The 15,806-nt window shown below is 57.6% G+C and overlaps 1 protein-coding gene across 1 annotated transcript in view; it reads left to right on the plus strand.

Moving 5' to 3' along the window:
- The first annotated feature begins 588 nt into the window (after positions 1–588).
- Positions 589–15,806, plus strand: part of LMCD1 (LIM and cysteine rich domains 1) — a 67,481-nt gene continuing 52,263 nt past the window's right edge. Inside the window, 1 exon segment of the mRNA XM_075998434.1 lies at positions 589–700. Within this exon segment, the coding sequence (XP_075854549.1) occupies positions 659–700 (42 nt within the window). The 5' untranslated portion in view covers positions 589–658.

The following is a 15,806-nucleotide window of genomic DNA, read 5'->3' on the forward strand; positions in this document are numbered from 1 at the left end:
GATCCTCCCGCCTCAGCCTCCCAGAGTGCTGGGATGACAGGCGCGAGCTGCCTCGCCCCGCCTTTTTTGCTTTTTTCAAATGACAGCTCCCTGGACCCTCGGCCGTCTCCGGCGCTTGCAGAGCGCGCCCAGGCCCGGGGAGGCGGCCGGCCCCGGGCTCCTGCGGTCCACCTGCCCCGCCGCAGGGCAGGGGGGCCCGCCTGGGGGGACAGCTCAGCGTCTATTTTCAGACCGGCTCCCTAAAAATACCTCGGCCGTCCCGCCCGGACCGCGCTCCCTCCTGACCTGAATGGGTCCCGCGCGCCCGCCCCGCCCCTGGCGCGGCGTCCTTTAAAGGAGGAGGGCGTGGCCACCCGGAGGGAGGGGGGCCTGCCGCGCGCTGGGATTGGCCGGCCGCGCGCCCGCCCCACCCAGTCGGCGTCCTTTAAATGAGAAGGGCGTGGCCACCCGGGAGGGGCGTGGCCACAGAAAGGCCGCGCGCCGGGATTGGCCGGCCCCGCGCGAGCGCCCGCGCGGATTGGCTGGCGCGGTTCCGGGGGAGCCCCGGCTCTCCAATTAAAGCGGCCCGAGGGCCCAGGCTGCGCGCAGAGCTACCCGGTCCGCGCGCAACCCAGCCGGAGCTGCTGCGGGCGCCGAGTCGCCGCTACCGGGGGAGAGGATGGCGCAGGTGGCCAAGGACCTCAACCCCGGCGTTAAGAAGGTGAGTGGAGCCCGTCTGCGCCGCATCCAGGCTCTGTCCTTTCCCCGCGCTCCGCGCTGGCCCAGGGAGACTCAGCGGGTCCCGGCTGGCGGGGCAGCCAGTGGCCGGGAGCAGTGCGGGTCTGGGCTGGCGGGGCACCCAGTGGCCAGGAACAGAGCGGGTCTGGGCTGGCGGGGCACCCAGTGACCGGGAACAGTGCGGGTCTGGGCTGGCGGGGCACCCAGTGGCCAGGAACAGAGCGGGTCTGGGCTGGCGGGGCACCCAGTGGCCAGGAACAGAGCGGGTCTGGGCTGGCGGGGTACCCAGTGACCGGGAACAGTGCGGGTCTGGGCTGGCGGGGCACCCAGTGACCAGGAACAGAGCGGGTCTGGGCTGGCGGGGTACCCAGTGGCCAGGAACAGAGCGGGTCTGGGCTGGCGGGGTACCCAGTGGCCAGGAACAGAGCGGGTCTGGGCTGGCGGGGCACCCAGTGACCGGGAACAGTGCGGGTCTGGGCTGGCGGGGCACCCAGTGACCGGGAACAGTGCGGGTCTGGGCTGGCGGGGCACCCAGTGACCGGGAACAGAGCGGGTCTGGGCTGGCGGGGCACCCAGTGGCCGGGAACAGTGCGAGTCTGCGCTGGCGGGGCACCCAGTTGCCGGGAACAGTGCGGGTCTGGGCTGGCGGGGCACCCAGTGACCGGGAACAGTGCGGGTCTGGGCTGGCGGGGCACCCAGTGACCGGGAACAGTGCGGGTCTGGGCTGGCAGGGCACCCAGTGGCCGGGAGCAGTGCGGGTCTGGGCTGGCGGGGCACCCAGTGGCCGGGAGCAGTGCGAGTCTGGGCTGGCGGGGCACCCAGTGGCCGGGAACAGTGCGGGTCTGGGCTGGCGGGGCACCCAGTGGCCGGGAGCAGTGCGGGTCTGGGCTGGCGGGGTACCCAGTGACCGGGAACAGAGCGGGTCTGGGCTGGCGGGCACATGCAGGCAGCATGCACTCACTGAGCCATTGCGTGGAGTCCTTGCCAAAAGGGTCTTTGGTGATGCTAGTTCAAATTTAATTCAGACAATTTTTTTTTTTTTGCAATGTTATGGCCTGCTGAGCTCAAAACCTTCGCTTCCCTTCCCCTGCCCCTCTGGTGGTCGAGGGGAGCACTGGGGGTGTGTGATGACCACCCGCAGGGGCCTCCCTTCTTGCTGTCATCCTGCTGTTCTGTGCTTTTCCTCCAATACAGACACGCACTCCTACACACACGTGTGCACATAAAACCAGTGTCTGCAGTTGGCGATGTTGGCAGTGGCCGCAGATCCAGCGCAAGGAAGCGGATTTCTGTCCCCCGGGGATCTGTGCGTTTTTCCTTTTCAACAAGGGCTGGCCCGGTGCCCAAAGGTGACAGCTAAACTGTTGCTCACGGAGCTTGCGGCTGTAGCTCCCTGCCCCCGCCGCCGGGCGCTTACCTGGGTGCAGTTGGGAGCGGAGGGTACTGGCTGGACACTTACGCTTAGAGGACCTGTGAATGCGGAGGGGGCAGAGAGACAACCTGGGCTTTACAGATTGGGAAACTGAGGCCCAGGGTGACAGAGTTAGTTCCAGCAGGCAGCAGAGTGTAAGGAAAGCCTTAGGCATTCAAACCCAGGCCTGCTTGCTGCATTTTAACTGCACGGTGTCGGCCAAGTCACTCTTCTGAGCCTCAGTTTCCTTGTCTCTGATGTGGGGGTGGCAGGCCACACTCCTTCACTGTCCACAGTAGCAGGAAGAGTGACACTGCGGGGTAACCTCCAAAGCAGTCATCATTAAACTCTGATCTCAGGGAGTTTAGTCTTGCAGGGCAAAGACTAATCCTGAAACATTTGCCATGACCTACAGGGTAGAATGGGGGTGGGGAAGACTATGTCAGGATCAAAACAAGAGTGCCAGCCGGCCGCTTAGAGGCTCAGCATTCAGCATCCAGTTTATGGAGCTGCGCTCGTCAACAGATAGCCCGCCCCACACCTCCACACGGAACACACTGGATCTTTCTGACTTCATCCGGGCATCTTTCTGGAATGTCCCGTGCCTGGTGGCATTTGCCAGACTATTTGCAGAATCAAGTCATCTCTCCTGTGGAATTCCCATGCGCTTTAGACCTTTGGAAGATAACCTGTTCATTTCTACCTAGTAGGGAGTTCGTGCTTGCTGCGCTTGTCTTTCTCTACACGTTTTTCCGAACTCCTGAGGGCCAACCTGTCTTGCTCACCCCTGTCCCGGCACAGCATGCCACGATACACACAGCAGGACCCAAAAAGCTATGAGTGAGCCACTGAGAATATCTGCCCAGCTAAGACAGCAGTGTTTGCGTAGGGCACGTTGCAGGCATTGGTACTTCTCATCTTGTTGTAGCGCTGTGCTATTTGGGTATCTGACGGCCTCCCCGAATTCTGTCGAAGTAGAAGAGGCAGGGCTAAGCAGGCCGAGTTCCATTGTCCTCCGGAAAGTGAAATGATTTCTGGGTATTTCGAATCTAAGCTGGCTGATGGTTAGACATGTGGCGCGAGACGGGCATATGGAAACCGTCCCCTCCTCAGCACGGGTCCAGCGGGGCCACTGCTCAGAGGAAGCCTTGCTTTTATTTTCCTTTTCACGGGGTGTATGAGTATCCAGATTAGAGGCGGAACATGTTCTCTTTCTTGTCACCCTCTAGTGCCAACTTCCTTGGCCTGCAAGGGGTTTATTTTCCATTTAGATCCAATTACAGGCTTAGAGAAAGAATGTGGTGGGTAGAGATGAAAGGGCAGATATTTTTTACCTCTTGGTACTGCAGCAATCGGGAGAAAGATCATCGCCCTGTAGATTAACCAATGCCTTCGACACAGAAAGCCTAGGGACGGGCAGAGAGTTGGGCAGAAGCTCGCCTTGCTGAGCTGAGTGTCTCGGACGTGATTAAGCACTGCGTCACATCAGCAGCACGCTGAAAAGTGTTTATTGCGTATTTACTTCTTAAATCTGCAACCGCGAGGGCATTGTATATCATTTGGCTTCAGGATGCCTAATCACGCTTAGACATTTGGAAACAATGTCATAGACGCTAAAGAGTTGCAAGGGACCTTTTCACAAAATGAGAAATGGTTTTAAAAGGCACACCGTCTGCACTGCCCCGGCCTCCAGGAGTGAGGTGGGGGGAACCCCTAGCAACTATAAGATCATGAAAAGATCTTCAACAGAGAACATAAAACCCAAACACTGGAGCAGCCTTAGAAGCCACCTGACCAACCTCAGACAGGGTAAGGGACCCACTGGGAATCACAGACATGCATAGTCCCCAACTCTCCTCATCCTTATGAAGTCAAATGCACCCATTGGCGGATCTTGAACTGTCATTTGTTTTTCTACCAGGAAAGAGATTTCCTGGCACAGAGAGTTCCCAGAGAACAGGGGAATTGCCAAGAGTCCTTGTCAACAAAGGGCCTTGAAGGCCAAATGTCATTTTTAAAAAACTTCAGCGTATTTAGGGGCGTACCAGTACGGTTTTGTCACATGGGTATGTTGTGCAGCAGTGGGCTCGGGACTTTGGTGTGTGCCCAAGTCTTGGTGAAACCAGTCACTATTATGGGTTTGTTCTGCTACTGTTTATTAAGGGTGCTGGTTATGAATTAGCACGGGCTTTGGCCTTGGGCCCAGGTTCAAATCCCAGCTCTGCCACTTACTTGGCTGTGTGCTCTGGGGCACACTGACTGTCTCCGAGGCGGTGTCCGTACCCCACCGCACCGCGAAGTTGAGGGAGCAGTAGCGGCGTCTAGCTCCCCAAGGTGGCTGTGATAGTCACCGGGGATGACGCAGATAAAGGGCCTGCACTGGAGCGCTCAGTTGAGGTGGCCGCCGTCATGGCGGGTGCTGCTGGCAGTGTGTTTCCGCGGGCGTGGAGATGCTGCAGGGAGTCTTCTGGTGAAGGAAGGACACACCTCTATGACAGTCCTGTCTGAAGAGCAGCCAGCTTTCCTTCAGCCAGCCCTAAGGCAGTTGCTCAGCCATGAGAAGCCAGGGCCTTTGACCTTGACCTTAGGACTGTGGCCTTGACCTTGCCTTCGTTCTCACCGGCAGAGAGTCTCTCCTCTCTAACATGCGTTGACTGTCGGTGAGCATTTCACTCTGGAATCACAAAATAATTTGGGGGGCCTGGAAAGGGGCTTGGAGCTCTTCTTCACTTTTAGATAAGGACACTGAGGCCCCGCGGGTCCGGCTCGCCATCAGAGGTCTGCTGAGAAGGAGCACTGGAGCCAGCGGGCCCTGCCAGAGCACAGACCCCGACTGTCGGGAGCCAGTGCAGGGATTAGAAAGGGCGGCGGGAGACAGCGCTGCCGCCGCGGGCGCTGCCGCGGAAGGGCTGTTTCTCGCCTCAGGCGGCGCCCCGTGGGCGCGCAGCCCTGGACTCCCAGGGGCGTCGCCAGCCCGAGGGCGTGTCTCCGCGCGCTGCTCCACAGCACCGCCCTCGCCTTCCCGTCCTGGGCGAGCCCTTCCCGCTGCGCTCGGCCCTTCCGCCTCCCCGCCAGTCCCGCGGGCGCAGGGCTGCCGGCGCCACCCGGCCCGGCCAGCGTAAACACGGCCCGTCCAGGATCGCCCTGGCTCCCTCAGTCTTAAAAACATTAAACTGTCACTTAAAGGCCTTAATCGCTGAGAGACGCTGGAGCCATGCCCATAGGTGTGTAAGCAGCTTAGCACCAAAAGCAAGCCGTATTTAAGGGAAAAAAAGAAAGAAATTGTCCAAGTTCCTCTTAAAGGCTCTGAAAGTCGCAGACTCGCGTCCTGGGCTGCAGGTGTGTCTGCATATGTGGGCTTGTGGGCTGACAGTTGACTTTCCCCAACGTGTCTGCCACTTGTGGCGCCCATCAGCTGAGGGGGCTCACGCCTGTCACCCCAGCACTCTGGGAGGCCGAGGCGGGCAGATGGCTTGAGCTCAGGAGTTTGAAACCAGCCTGAGCAAGAGCGAGACCCCGTCTCTACTATAAATAGAAAGAAATGAGCCAAACAACTAAAAATAGAAAAAATTAGTGGGGCACAGTGGCTTGTGCCTGTAGTCCCAGCTACCCGGGAGGCTGAGGCAGGAGGATCGCTTGAGCCCAGGAGTTGGAGGTTGCTGTGAGCTAGGCTGATGCCACGGCACTCTAGCCCAGGCAATAGAGTGAGACTCGGTCTTCAAAAAAAAAAAAAATCACAGATCATCTCTGGGTGGGAGACAGCCCAGAACTTCCCAGAGTCCCCTACAGGGAGGAAAGCCACTCGGGCAGGCCCCTCTAAGCATCCTCAGTTTGATCTTATTTCCAGGTTAACTGACCAAAGGTGGCAAGAAAGAAAAAAAAAAAAAGGCTGAATTCAGCACAGGCTGGGGACCAGGAGAGAGGGGACTGCCACAGGGGCTCTTGCATGTATCTTGTCTTCTGCCCCTGCCTTCTGGCCACTTCTGGTGAAGAAAAAGGTAGAGAGATCAGGGACCGTTCCTGCAACACTGCGGGAGCCAACTACCGTGTTTCCCCAAAAATAAGACAGGGTCTTATATTTATTTTTCCTCAAGAAGACACCCTAGGGCTTATTTGCAGGCCACGTGTTATTTTCCTTAAGTACGGTACAACCATCTACATTTATTCGAATATAGTGAAGTCGTCTTCTTCTGGAACATCATCCTCACTCTCCAGACCCCGAGTCCCATCCTGAATGTCTTGCGACTCTGTTTCCTTTAGAACCATCGACCCCGATCTCTCCTGCCGAGCACTAGAGCTGTCACGGGGCGGATGAGAAGGGCTGCTCGTGTTCTTTCCCGCTCCGCCACGACACGCACGGGTTGTGCAGACGCTGCGCAGCCACGCCCGTCACTAGGGCTGATTTTCGGGGTGGGGCCTCTATTGCGCACGTGCCTAGACATCCTGCTAGGGCTTATTTTATGGGTAGGGCTTATTTTAGGGGAAACACGGTAGGGAGGTACTTGCTGTGACTTTGGGAAGGCCTATCTTCCTTTCTTTCCAACTTGCACACTCAAAACAGTTTGTGCATAATAAAGAGGAGATTTGCCATGATAAACAACAGGCCATGGGGGTTCGTGACTCTGCTGCTCCATTCATCCAGCACCATTTAAATCTTTATTTTAAGAATAGATTTCTGGCGGGGGAGGGGGGGGCTGAGTCATTACAATAACCACAGGCATTTACTCACTGGGTGACTTTGGATAAGTCACTTTTCCCAGGAAGTGGCAGACTTGGACGAGAAGCAGGCCTCCTTCTCCCACCAGTCCAGGGCCACCAGCCACTGCTGCAGAAGTCGCTCGAGATCACAGTACCCCCTTAAGTTCACAGGGGACATTGGGGGCGTCCTAAGCCATTCTCGGAGCTTCGCATTTATGGATAGCACAGATCTGCAAACGCACTGGGAAATGCTTTCTATAAAACTTCTGCAGAAAAGGTCGCACAAAGTTGGGTCTACTCTGTGCGCTGAGGCTCGTTGAGTGGCTGAAATGTACATGTGGTATCTAAGCCCAAGTGTTTGATGCAGAAATTGCTTTCACAAAGACAGAAATGATAATGCAATTGCAAAGCTTTGTGAAGTTTTCAAATCAACTCCTTGGCTCCTAACTGCTTTTTCAGATCAGAAGCAAACCGCTTCACATTTTTTTCTTGGGATGTGTTTGTTCTTACTTTTATCATCTGTTTGAACTTTTGCCTCCCAGCAGACTTACATATTCTCTGTTAGGACAGACAAGTTTGGAGACAGGCAAAAGAGGGAAAGAAACAACATCTTTCAAGCATGCGGAGATGATTAACATTTTCTTGCCTATCTCATTTAGCCATAAGGATGACCACGCAAAAATATCACTGTCCTTTTTAGACATGAGGACATTACGACTAAGAGTTTAAAAGAATTGCCTAAGGTCACATGATGACAGTTTAAGAACCAAACTCAGGGCCAGGTGGAGTGGCTCACGCCTGTAATCCTAGCACTCTGGGAGGCCAAGGCGGGAGGATCACTCGAGGTCAGGAGTTTGAGACCAGCCTGAGCAAGAGCGAGACCCCTGTTTCTACTAAAAAATAGAAAGAAATTAATTGGCCAACTAAAAATATATAGAAAAAATTAGCCGGGCAAGGTGGCACATGCCTGTAGTCCCAGCTACTTGGGAGGCTGAGGCAGGAGGATCGCTTGAGCCCAGGTGTTTGAGGTTGCTGTGAGCGAGGCTGATGCCACAGCACTCTAGCCTGGGCAACAGAGTGAGACTCTATCTCAAAAAAAGGAAGAACCAAACTCAGGCCTCCCTGTTTCCAAAACATAAGCTCTTTCCATGATACAAGAAGCAAGAAGACATTCATGAGAAGCAGAAATCTAGTGCCCAGGGACTGAGATCATTCCTGTGAGCGTCACACACAAGCTCATCCAACCCACTGAACTCACTGACCATCCCATCCCGAAACTGCCCAGCACTGTGCGATGTCACCGGGCATCTATATGCCCCTCTCTGCACGCCAAAGAAAGCTTTGGCCCCGTCACGTGAACTTGAGTCTGGTAGAGTCCATTTATAAGACAGGAGAAGAGCTAAGTGTCAGGATTCTACTGCGTTTCCCCGAACATAAGGCCTACAAAATATGTCCCAGCAGGATGTCTGAGCACGTGCGCCATAGAAGCCCCACCCGAAAATCAGCCCTAGTGACGGCGTGGCTGCGCAGCATCTGCACAACCCGTGCGTGTCGTCGCGGAGCGGGAAAGAACACGAGCAGCCCTTCTCCTCCGCCCCGTGACAGCTCTAGTGCTCGGCAGGAGAGATCGGGGCCGGTGGCTCTAAAGGAAACAGAGTCGCAAGAAATTCAGATGGGATTCGGGGTTTGGAGAGTGAGGAGGATGTTCCAGAAGAAGACGGCTTCACTCTATTTGAATCAATGTAGATGGTTGTGCCATACTTAAAAAACATAACACACCCCCTGAAAATAAGCCCTAGGGTGTGTTCTTGAGGAAACATAAACATAAGACCCTGTCTGGTTTTCGGGGAGACGCGGTAGGATTCTGTGTTTCCTCAACCTCCCCGCTCCCTTCCTCGCTCCCCACCCTCGCTTTCCCGCCCAGCCTTCGGAGCCGCGTCGCAACTCCAGCATCTCCCGGAGTCCTGGAGAGAAGAGTGTGACAGTTCCCCCAGTCACTATATTTTAAGCAGAGCCTTTGGGAAGAAGCCACCAAATGGAAAAGAAGCCTGGGGCAGGGGGCTGCGGGCAGTTCTCAGGCCCACAGGGACGGGCAGCCCCTGCAGCTCCTGCAGCGGTGCCCTGGTAGGCCAGTGGCCCGTGCTCCGCGACGTCCTGCAGCTCCTGCAGTGGTGCCCTGGTAGGCCAGTGGCCCGTGCTCCGCGACGTCCTGCAGCTCCTGCAGCGGTGCCCTGGTAGGCCAGTGGCCCGTGCTCCGCGACGTCCTGCAGCTCCTGCAGCGGTGCCCTGGTAGGCCAGTGGCCCGTGCTCCGCGACGTCCTGCAGCTCCTGCAGCGGTGCCCTGGTAGGCCAGTGGCCCGTGCTCCGCGACGTCCTGCAGGGACAGCAGGGTGCCCTGGTAGGCCAGTGGCCCGTGCTCCGCGACGTCCTGCAGCTCCTGCAGTGGTGCCCTGGTAGGCCAGTGGCCCGTGCTCCGTGACGTCCTGCAGGGACAGCAGGGTGCCCTGGTAGGCCAGTGGCCCGTGCTCCGCGACGTCCTGCAGGGACAGCAGGGTGCCCTGGTAGGCCAGTGGCCCGTGCTCCGCGACGTCCTGCAGGGACAGCAGGGTGCCCTGGTAGGCCAGTGGCCCGTGCTCCGTGACGTCCTGCAGCTCCTGCAGTGGTGCCCTGGTAGGCCAGTGGCCCGTGCTCCGTGACGTCCTGCAGCTCCTGCAGCGGTGCCCTGGTAGGCCAGTGGCCCGTGCTCCGTGACGTCCTGCAGGGACAGCAGGGTGCCCTGGTAGGCCAGTGGCCCGTGCTCCGTGACGTCCTGCAGCTCCTGCAGCGGTGCCCTGGTAGGCCAGTGGCCCGTGCTCCGCGACGTCCTGCAGCTCCTGCAGTGGTGCCCTGGTAGGCCAGTTGCCCATGCTCCGCGACGTCCTGCAGGGACAGCAGGGTGCCCTGGTAGGCCAGTGGCCCGTGCTCCGCGACGTCCTGCAGCTCCTGCAGTGGTGCCCTGGTAGGCCAGTGGCCCGTGCTCCGCGACGTCCTGCAGCTCCTGCAGTGGTGCCCTGGTAGGCCAGTGGCCCGTGCTCCGTGACGTCCTGTAGGGACAGCAGGGTGCCCTGGTAGGCCAGTGGCCCGTGCTCCGCGACGTCCTGCAGCTCCTGCAGTGGTGCCCTGGTAGGCCAGTGGCCCGTGCTCCGCGACGTCCTGCAGGGACAGCAGGGTGCCCTGGTAGGCCAGTGGCCCGTGCTCCGCGACGTCCTGCAGCTCCTGCAGCGGTGCCCTGGTAGGCCAGTGGCCCGTGCTCCGTGACGTCCTGCAGCTCCTGCAGTGGTGCCCTGGTAGGCCAGTGGCCCGTGCTCCGCGACGTCCTGCAGGGACAGCAGGGTGCCCTGGTAGGCCAGTGGCCCGTGCTCCGCGACGTCCTGCAGCTCCTGCAGTGGTGCCCTGGTAGGCCAGTGGCCCGTGCTCCGTGACGTCCTGCAGCTCCTGCAGTGGTGCCCTGGTAGGCCAGTGGCCCGTGCTCCGTGACGTCCTGCAGCTCCTGCAGCGGTGCCCTGGTAGGCCAGTGGCCCGTGCTCCGTGACGTCCTGCAGGGACAGCAGGGTGCCCTGGTAGGCCAGTGGCCCGTGCTCCGTGACGTCCTGCAGCTCCTGCAGCGGTGCCCTGGTAGGCCAGTGGCCCGTGCTCCGCGACGTCCTGCAGCTCCTGCAGTGGTGCCCTGGTAGGCCAGTTGCCCATGCTCCGCGACGTCCTGCAGGGACAGCAGGGTGCCCTGGTAGGCCAGTGGCCCGTGCTCCGCGACGTCCTGCAGCTCCTGCAGTGGTGCCCTGGTAGGCCAGTGGCCCGTGCTCCGCGACGTCCTGCAGCTCCTGCAGTGGTGCCCTGGTAGGCCAGTGGCCCGTGCTCCGTGACGTCCTGTAGGGACAGCAGGGTGCCCTGGTAGGCCAGTGGCCCGTGCTCCGCGACGTCCTGCAGCTCCTGCAGTGGTGCCCTGGTAGGCCAGTGGCCCGTGCTCCGCGACGTCCTGCAGGGACAGCAGGGTGCCCTGGTAGGCCAGTGGCCCGTGCTCCGCGACGTCCTGCAGCTCCTGCAGCGGTGCCCTGGTAGGCCAGTGGCCCGTGCTCCGTGACGTCCTGCAGCTCCTGCAGTGGTGCCCTGGTAGGCCAGTGGCCCGTGCTCCGCGACGTCCTGCAGGGACAGCAGGGTGCCCTGGTAGGCCAGTGGCCCGTGCTCCGCGACGTCCTGCAGCTCCTGCAGTGGTGCCCTGGTAGGCCAGTGGCCCGTGCTCCGTGACGTCCTGCAGCTCCTGCAGTGGTGCCCTGGTAGGCCAGTGGCCCGTGCTCCGTGACGTCCTGCAGCTCCTGCAGCGGTGCCCTGGTAGGCCAGTGGCCCGTGCTCCGTGACGTCCTGCAGGGACAGCAGGGTGCCCTGGTAGGCCAGTGGCCCGTGCTCCGTGACGTCCTGCAGCTCCTGCAGCGGTGCCCTGGTAGGCCAGTGGCCCGTGCTCCGCGACGTCCTGCAGCTCCTGCAGTGGTGCCCTGGTAGGCCAGTTGCCCATGCTCCGCGACGTCCTGCAGGGACAGCAGGGTGCCCTGGTAGGCCAGTGGCCCGTGCTCCGCGACGTCCTGCAGCTCCTGCAGTGGTGCCCTGGTAGGCCAGTGGCCCGTGCTCCGCGACGTCCTGCAGCTCCTGCAGTGGTGCCCTGGTAGGCCAGTGGCCCGTGCTCCGTGACGTCCTGTAGGGACAGCAGGGTGCCCTGGTAGGCCAGTGGCCCGTGCTCCGCGACGTCCTGCAGCTCCTGCAGTGGTGCCCTGGTAGGCCAGTGGCCCGTGCTCCGCGACGTCCTGCAGGGACAGCAGGGTGCCCTGGTAGGCCAGTGGCCCGTGCTCCGCGACGTCCTGCAGCTCCTGCAGCGGTGCCCTGGTAGGCCAGTGGCCCGTGCTCCGTGACGTCCTGCAGCTCCTGCAGTGGTGCCCTGGTAGGCCAGTGGCCCGTGCTCCGCGACGTCCTGCAGGGACAGCAGGGTGCTGCAGGCTGGATTCTTCCTGGTGTGCGTGTCCGGGGCACCAACGGGCAGGAGCACAGGCTGACTCATGACCCTGGAAGAAACCTGCCCTTACGAAGAGAGCAGCTATTTGGGCTGATGACTCAGTGGCATTTCTAGGTACCGAGGCATGAAGCTGACCGCCCTGCCAGGTGGCCGGTCCTGGGCGTCTGCCAGCTGGAAGAAGTGGAGGGACGGGGACCCCAGCATGGCCTCACCTTGGAGGAGAGCCACCCCGCCAGCAGGGCTCCCCTGCGCTCCCCGGCCCGGCCCGGCTCTGTGCCAGCCAGGCTCCGTGTTAGGGGTCTGGCTCTTGTGGGAGGAGAGGTCAGCACTGGGGGGCTCCGTATTTTAGAGAAAGTGCGAAAGGGGGATTTTTTGAAGGCTTGTTATTGGAGAGAGCAGAGGCTTTTACCCAGGGATCTGTGGGTAGAACTGACGGTGTCCGGGAACCCAAAGGAGGAAACATTGTATCTTTGTACCCCTGACCTCCAGCTGAAATTCGGTACCGCCTTCCGTGAGAATGATGGCAAAGGCCCTGAAGTTTAGCAGCCTCTGTACCCTAGATACTAGGGAAGCCAGGTGTTTCCTGCCCCATTAAAGCTAAGATAGAGCCTTGATGTATCATTTATACATTGCATGTATATGTACATACATATGTATATGTATGTATTGTATGTATGTATAAAAGTATGATACATTTATACATAATGCATCATTTATACATTATCCATCCCTGCTCTGAAATGACAGTAATTAGACCCACTGCTATACCTTATTCGCTACTCTGATAAAGACACATAGGACTACGTCACAGACTTGCTTTTATGTGTTTGTGCTATCTCAGTAATATTGGTTCTCCTTGTAATTTTATTTTATGCCTTTAAAACATTGTTCTGAGAAGAGAGGCTCTCATGTCCAAACAGCCTAAAGAACCCCCAAATATTAGGACCCCCTCATCAAGATACAGTTTTAAAAGTATTATACACACATACACAGAGAAAATATACACATATGTGCACATATAAATGTAACATGCATACACATGCAACTATGGCAGATTGAGATCTGAAGCTCTCAGAGTAAACAAACTGGGTTCAAATCCCAGCTCTGCCACTATCTCCTATTATCTCAAACAAGTCATATTAGCTCTGATCCTCAGTTTCGTCATCAATAAAATGGACCTGAAAGTTATTTTACTACTCATAATCATCTAAGTTCAATTTTTTTTTTTTTTTTGAGATAAGGTCTTGCTCTGTCACCCAGGCTAAAGTGCAGTGGCAGCATCATAGCTCACAGCAACCTCAAACTCCTGGGCTCAAGCGATCCTCCTGCCTCAGCCTCCTGAATAGCTGAGACTACAGGCATGTGCCATCAAACGGGGCTAATTTTTTTTTAATTTTTTGTAGCTGTTGCCCAGGCTGGTCTTGAACTTCTGGTCTCAAGCAAGCTGCCCACCTCAGCCTCCCAAAGTGCTAGGATTACAGATGTGAGCTGCCATGCCTGGGCAGTTATTTAAGTTCCTAGCACAGAACTTGAGACATATAATGAATGAATATCAAACATGGGTATCATCACCATTAAAAGAGCTAATGAAATGGTAAAGAGAATAAAAATGCTACTCTGATGAAACTTTTTTTAACCCACCTGTGATTTGGCCGACTTTAAGAATTTATTTGGTTCAAACATACTGCACAATTATGATATGCCAGGGGCAGAGCTGGGAAATGGGGAAATTAAAAGGAAAGACACCCCCAAATCTGATGGTTTCAGAAAAGGAACAGCCTACTCAAATCATGAAAGAATTAGCAGTACCTGGAGACCTGGACCAGAGGCACACACGTGGGGCTGAGGGACATCAGGAAAGGAAGGACTTGACTTGCCTGGGGAGGTCCGGCCAGCACCCCAGGAGGGCGTTTGAGCTGCGTGCTGAGAGACGAGGGCGAATGAGCTGTGAGGACGGGGCACGGTCCAGGTTTACGCCTTGCGAATCTGACACCCCTATTCTCCCTCCTGTTCGATTTCCAACTTGGGGGAGATCATCCACCTACATCCCAATGTCCCCATCCATCCGCAGGTGCACAGCTGTTATTTTCTCATCGGAGAACTTGGTCCTCTTCCTCGGAACCCGAAACCTTTGGGGTGGTGGGATGGCAGGTTCAGCCCAGCTGGCAGGTGGAAGACTTGTCACAGCTTTGGCTTCAGTTCTCCCGAGCCCAACACTGGAGTTCCTGCAGACTCGATAGAGACTCATGGCCGGGCGTGGTGGCTCACGCTTGTCATCCTAACACTCTGGTAGGCCCAGACGGGAGGATCGCTCGAGGTCAGGAGTTCGAAACCAGCCTGAGCAAGAGTGAGATCCCGTCTCTACTAAAAATAGAAAGAAATTAATTGGCCAACTAAAAATATATATATAGAAAAAATTAGCTGGGCTCGGTGGCTCATGCCTGTAATCCTAGAACTCTGGGAGGCCGAGGCGGGAGGATCACTAGAGGTCAGGAGTTCGAGACCAGCCTGAGCAAGAGCGAGACCCTGTCTCCACTGAGAAATAGAAAAAAATTATCTGGCCAACTAAAAATATATAGAATAAAAATTAGCCGGGCATGGTGGCCCATGCCTGTAGTCCCAGCTACCCAGGAGGCTGAGGCAGGAGGATCGCTTGAGCTCAGGAGTGTGAGGTTGCTGTGAGCGAGGCTGACGCCACAGCACTCTAGCCCGGGCAACAGAGTGAGACTCTGTCTCAAGAAAAGAAAAGAAAACAGACCCAGCCAGGCTAGACGACTCAGTCACGGTCGCAGAGCTGGTCAGTGAATGAGCCCGGATTAGAATCCAGGGCAACTCGGCGTCTCAAGTTCAGAAAGACGTCTGAAAGCTCTGTTTTGTCTGACTGCTCCCTGCAAAATCTCAGAGGGAGGTGAACCGGGCAGCCAGAAGCTGTCAGAACACGAGCAATCCTCCCGAAGATGTCCCCGTCCCTCTGTGCGTGTCCTGGAGCCTGGCAGGCCCTACGGGCTCAGCAGTGTCCCCGGACAGAAGGGGGAACCGAATGGCGTCAGGAAGCAGGGGAGCAAAGGAAAGGCACCGAAAGGGTGAGGACAGCCTCGCCTCCTTCTTGCCAGGGACAGGGGATCCGGAAGGGCTAGGGAGAGGGCCGAGAGCATGCGGGCGAAGGATGCAAACCGGCCGCCCAGTGGCGCCGCCGCTGGCCCGTGGGGCCCACACGTGGCGCCTGCCACCTGGGCCAGCATAGGAGTGCGCCATGCCTGGCCGGGTTGGGGGCCTCCTTGGCAGCTTTTCCAAGGAATCTTAAGATGAACAAAGGAGTGAAAGTAGAGGGGGGGCAGGCAGCATGCCAAGCCAGACGCTGAATTTATCTTTTTTTTTTTTTTTTTTTGAGGCAGAGTCTTGCTCTGTCACCCAGGCTAGACCACCGTGGCATCAGCCTAGCTCACAGCAACCTCACACTCCTGGGCTCAAGCGATCCTCCTGCCTCAGCCTCCCGAGTAGCTGGGACTACGGCATGCACCACCATGCCCGGCTAATTTTTTTTCTGCATGTTTTTAATTGGCCAATTAATTTCTTTCTAGTTTTAGTAGAGACGGGGTCTCTCTCTTGCTCAGGCTGGTCTCGAACTCCTGACCTTGAGCGATCCTCCCACCTCGGCCTCCCAGAGTGTTAGGATGACAGGCGTGAGCCACCCTTCCCGGCCTAGACCCTGAATTTTTGACGTACATTCCCAAGTTTTATTCCCCGTCTTCAAACTTGCCTACAAAAAGATTGGCTTCGGGGTGATGCAGGAGTCCAGCCTTGATTCGCTCTCCTTTTCCAAGCAGCTAACTGGAACCTTTGTCTGAGCCCTCCCGAGGCCCCTCTCTTGTTGGCTGGAAGTCTCCTGAGAGCAAAGCCCTGAGGTTCCCAGGGAGGGGCTGGCCCTCCCGAGACGAGAGC

Source organism: Microcebus murinus, chromosome 28 (assembly GCF_040939455.1).
Source record: "Microcebus murinus isolate Inina chromosome 28, M.murinus_Inina_mat1.0, whole genome shotgun sequence".
NCBI classification, from domain to species: Eukaryota; Metazoa; Chordata; class Mammalia; order Primates; family Cheirogaleidae; genus Microcebus; species Microcebus murinus.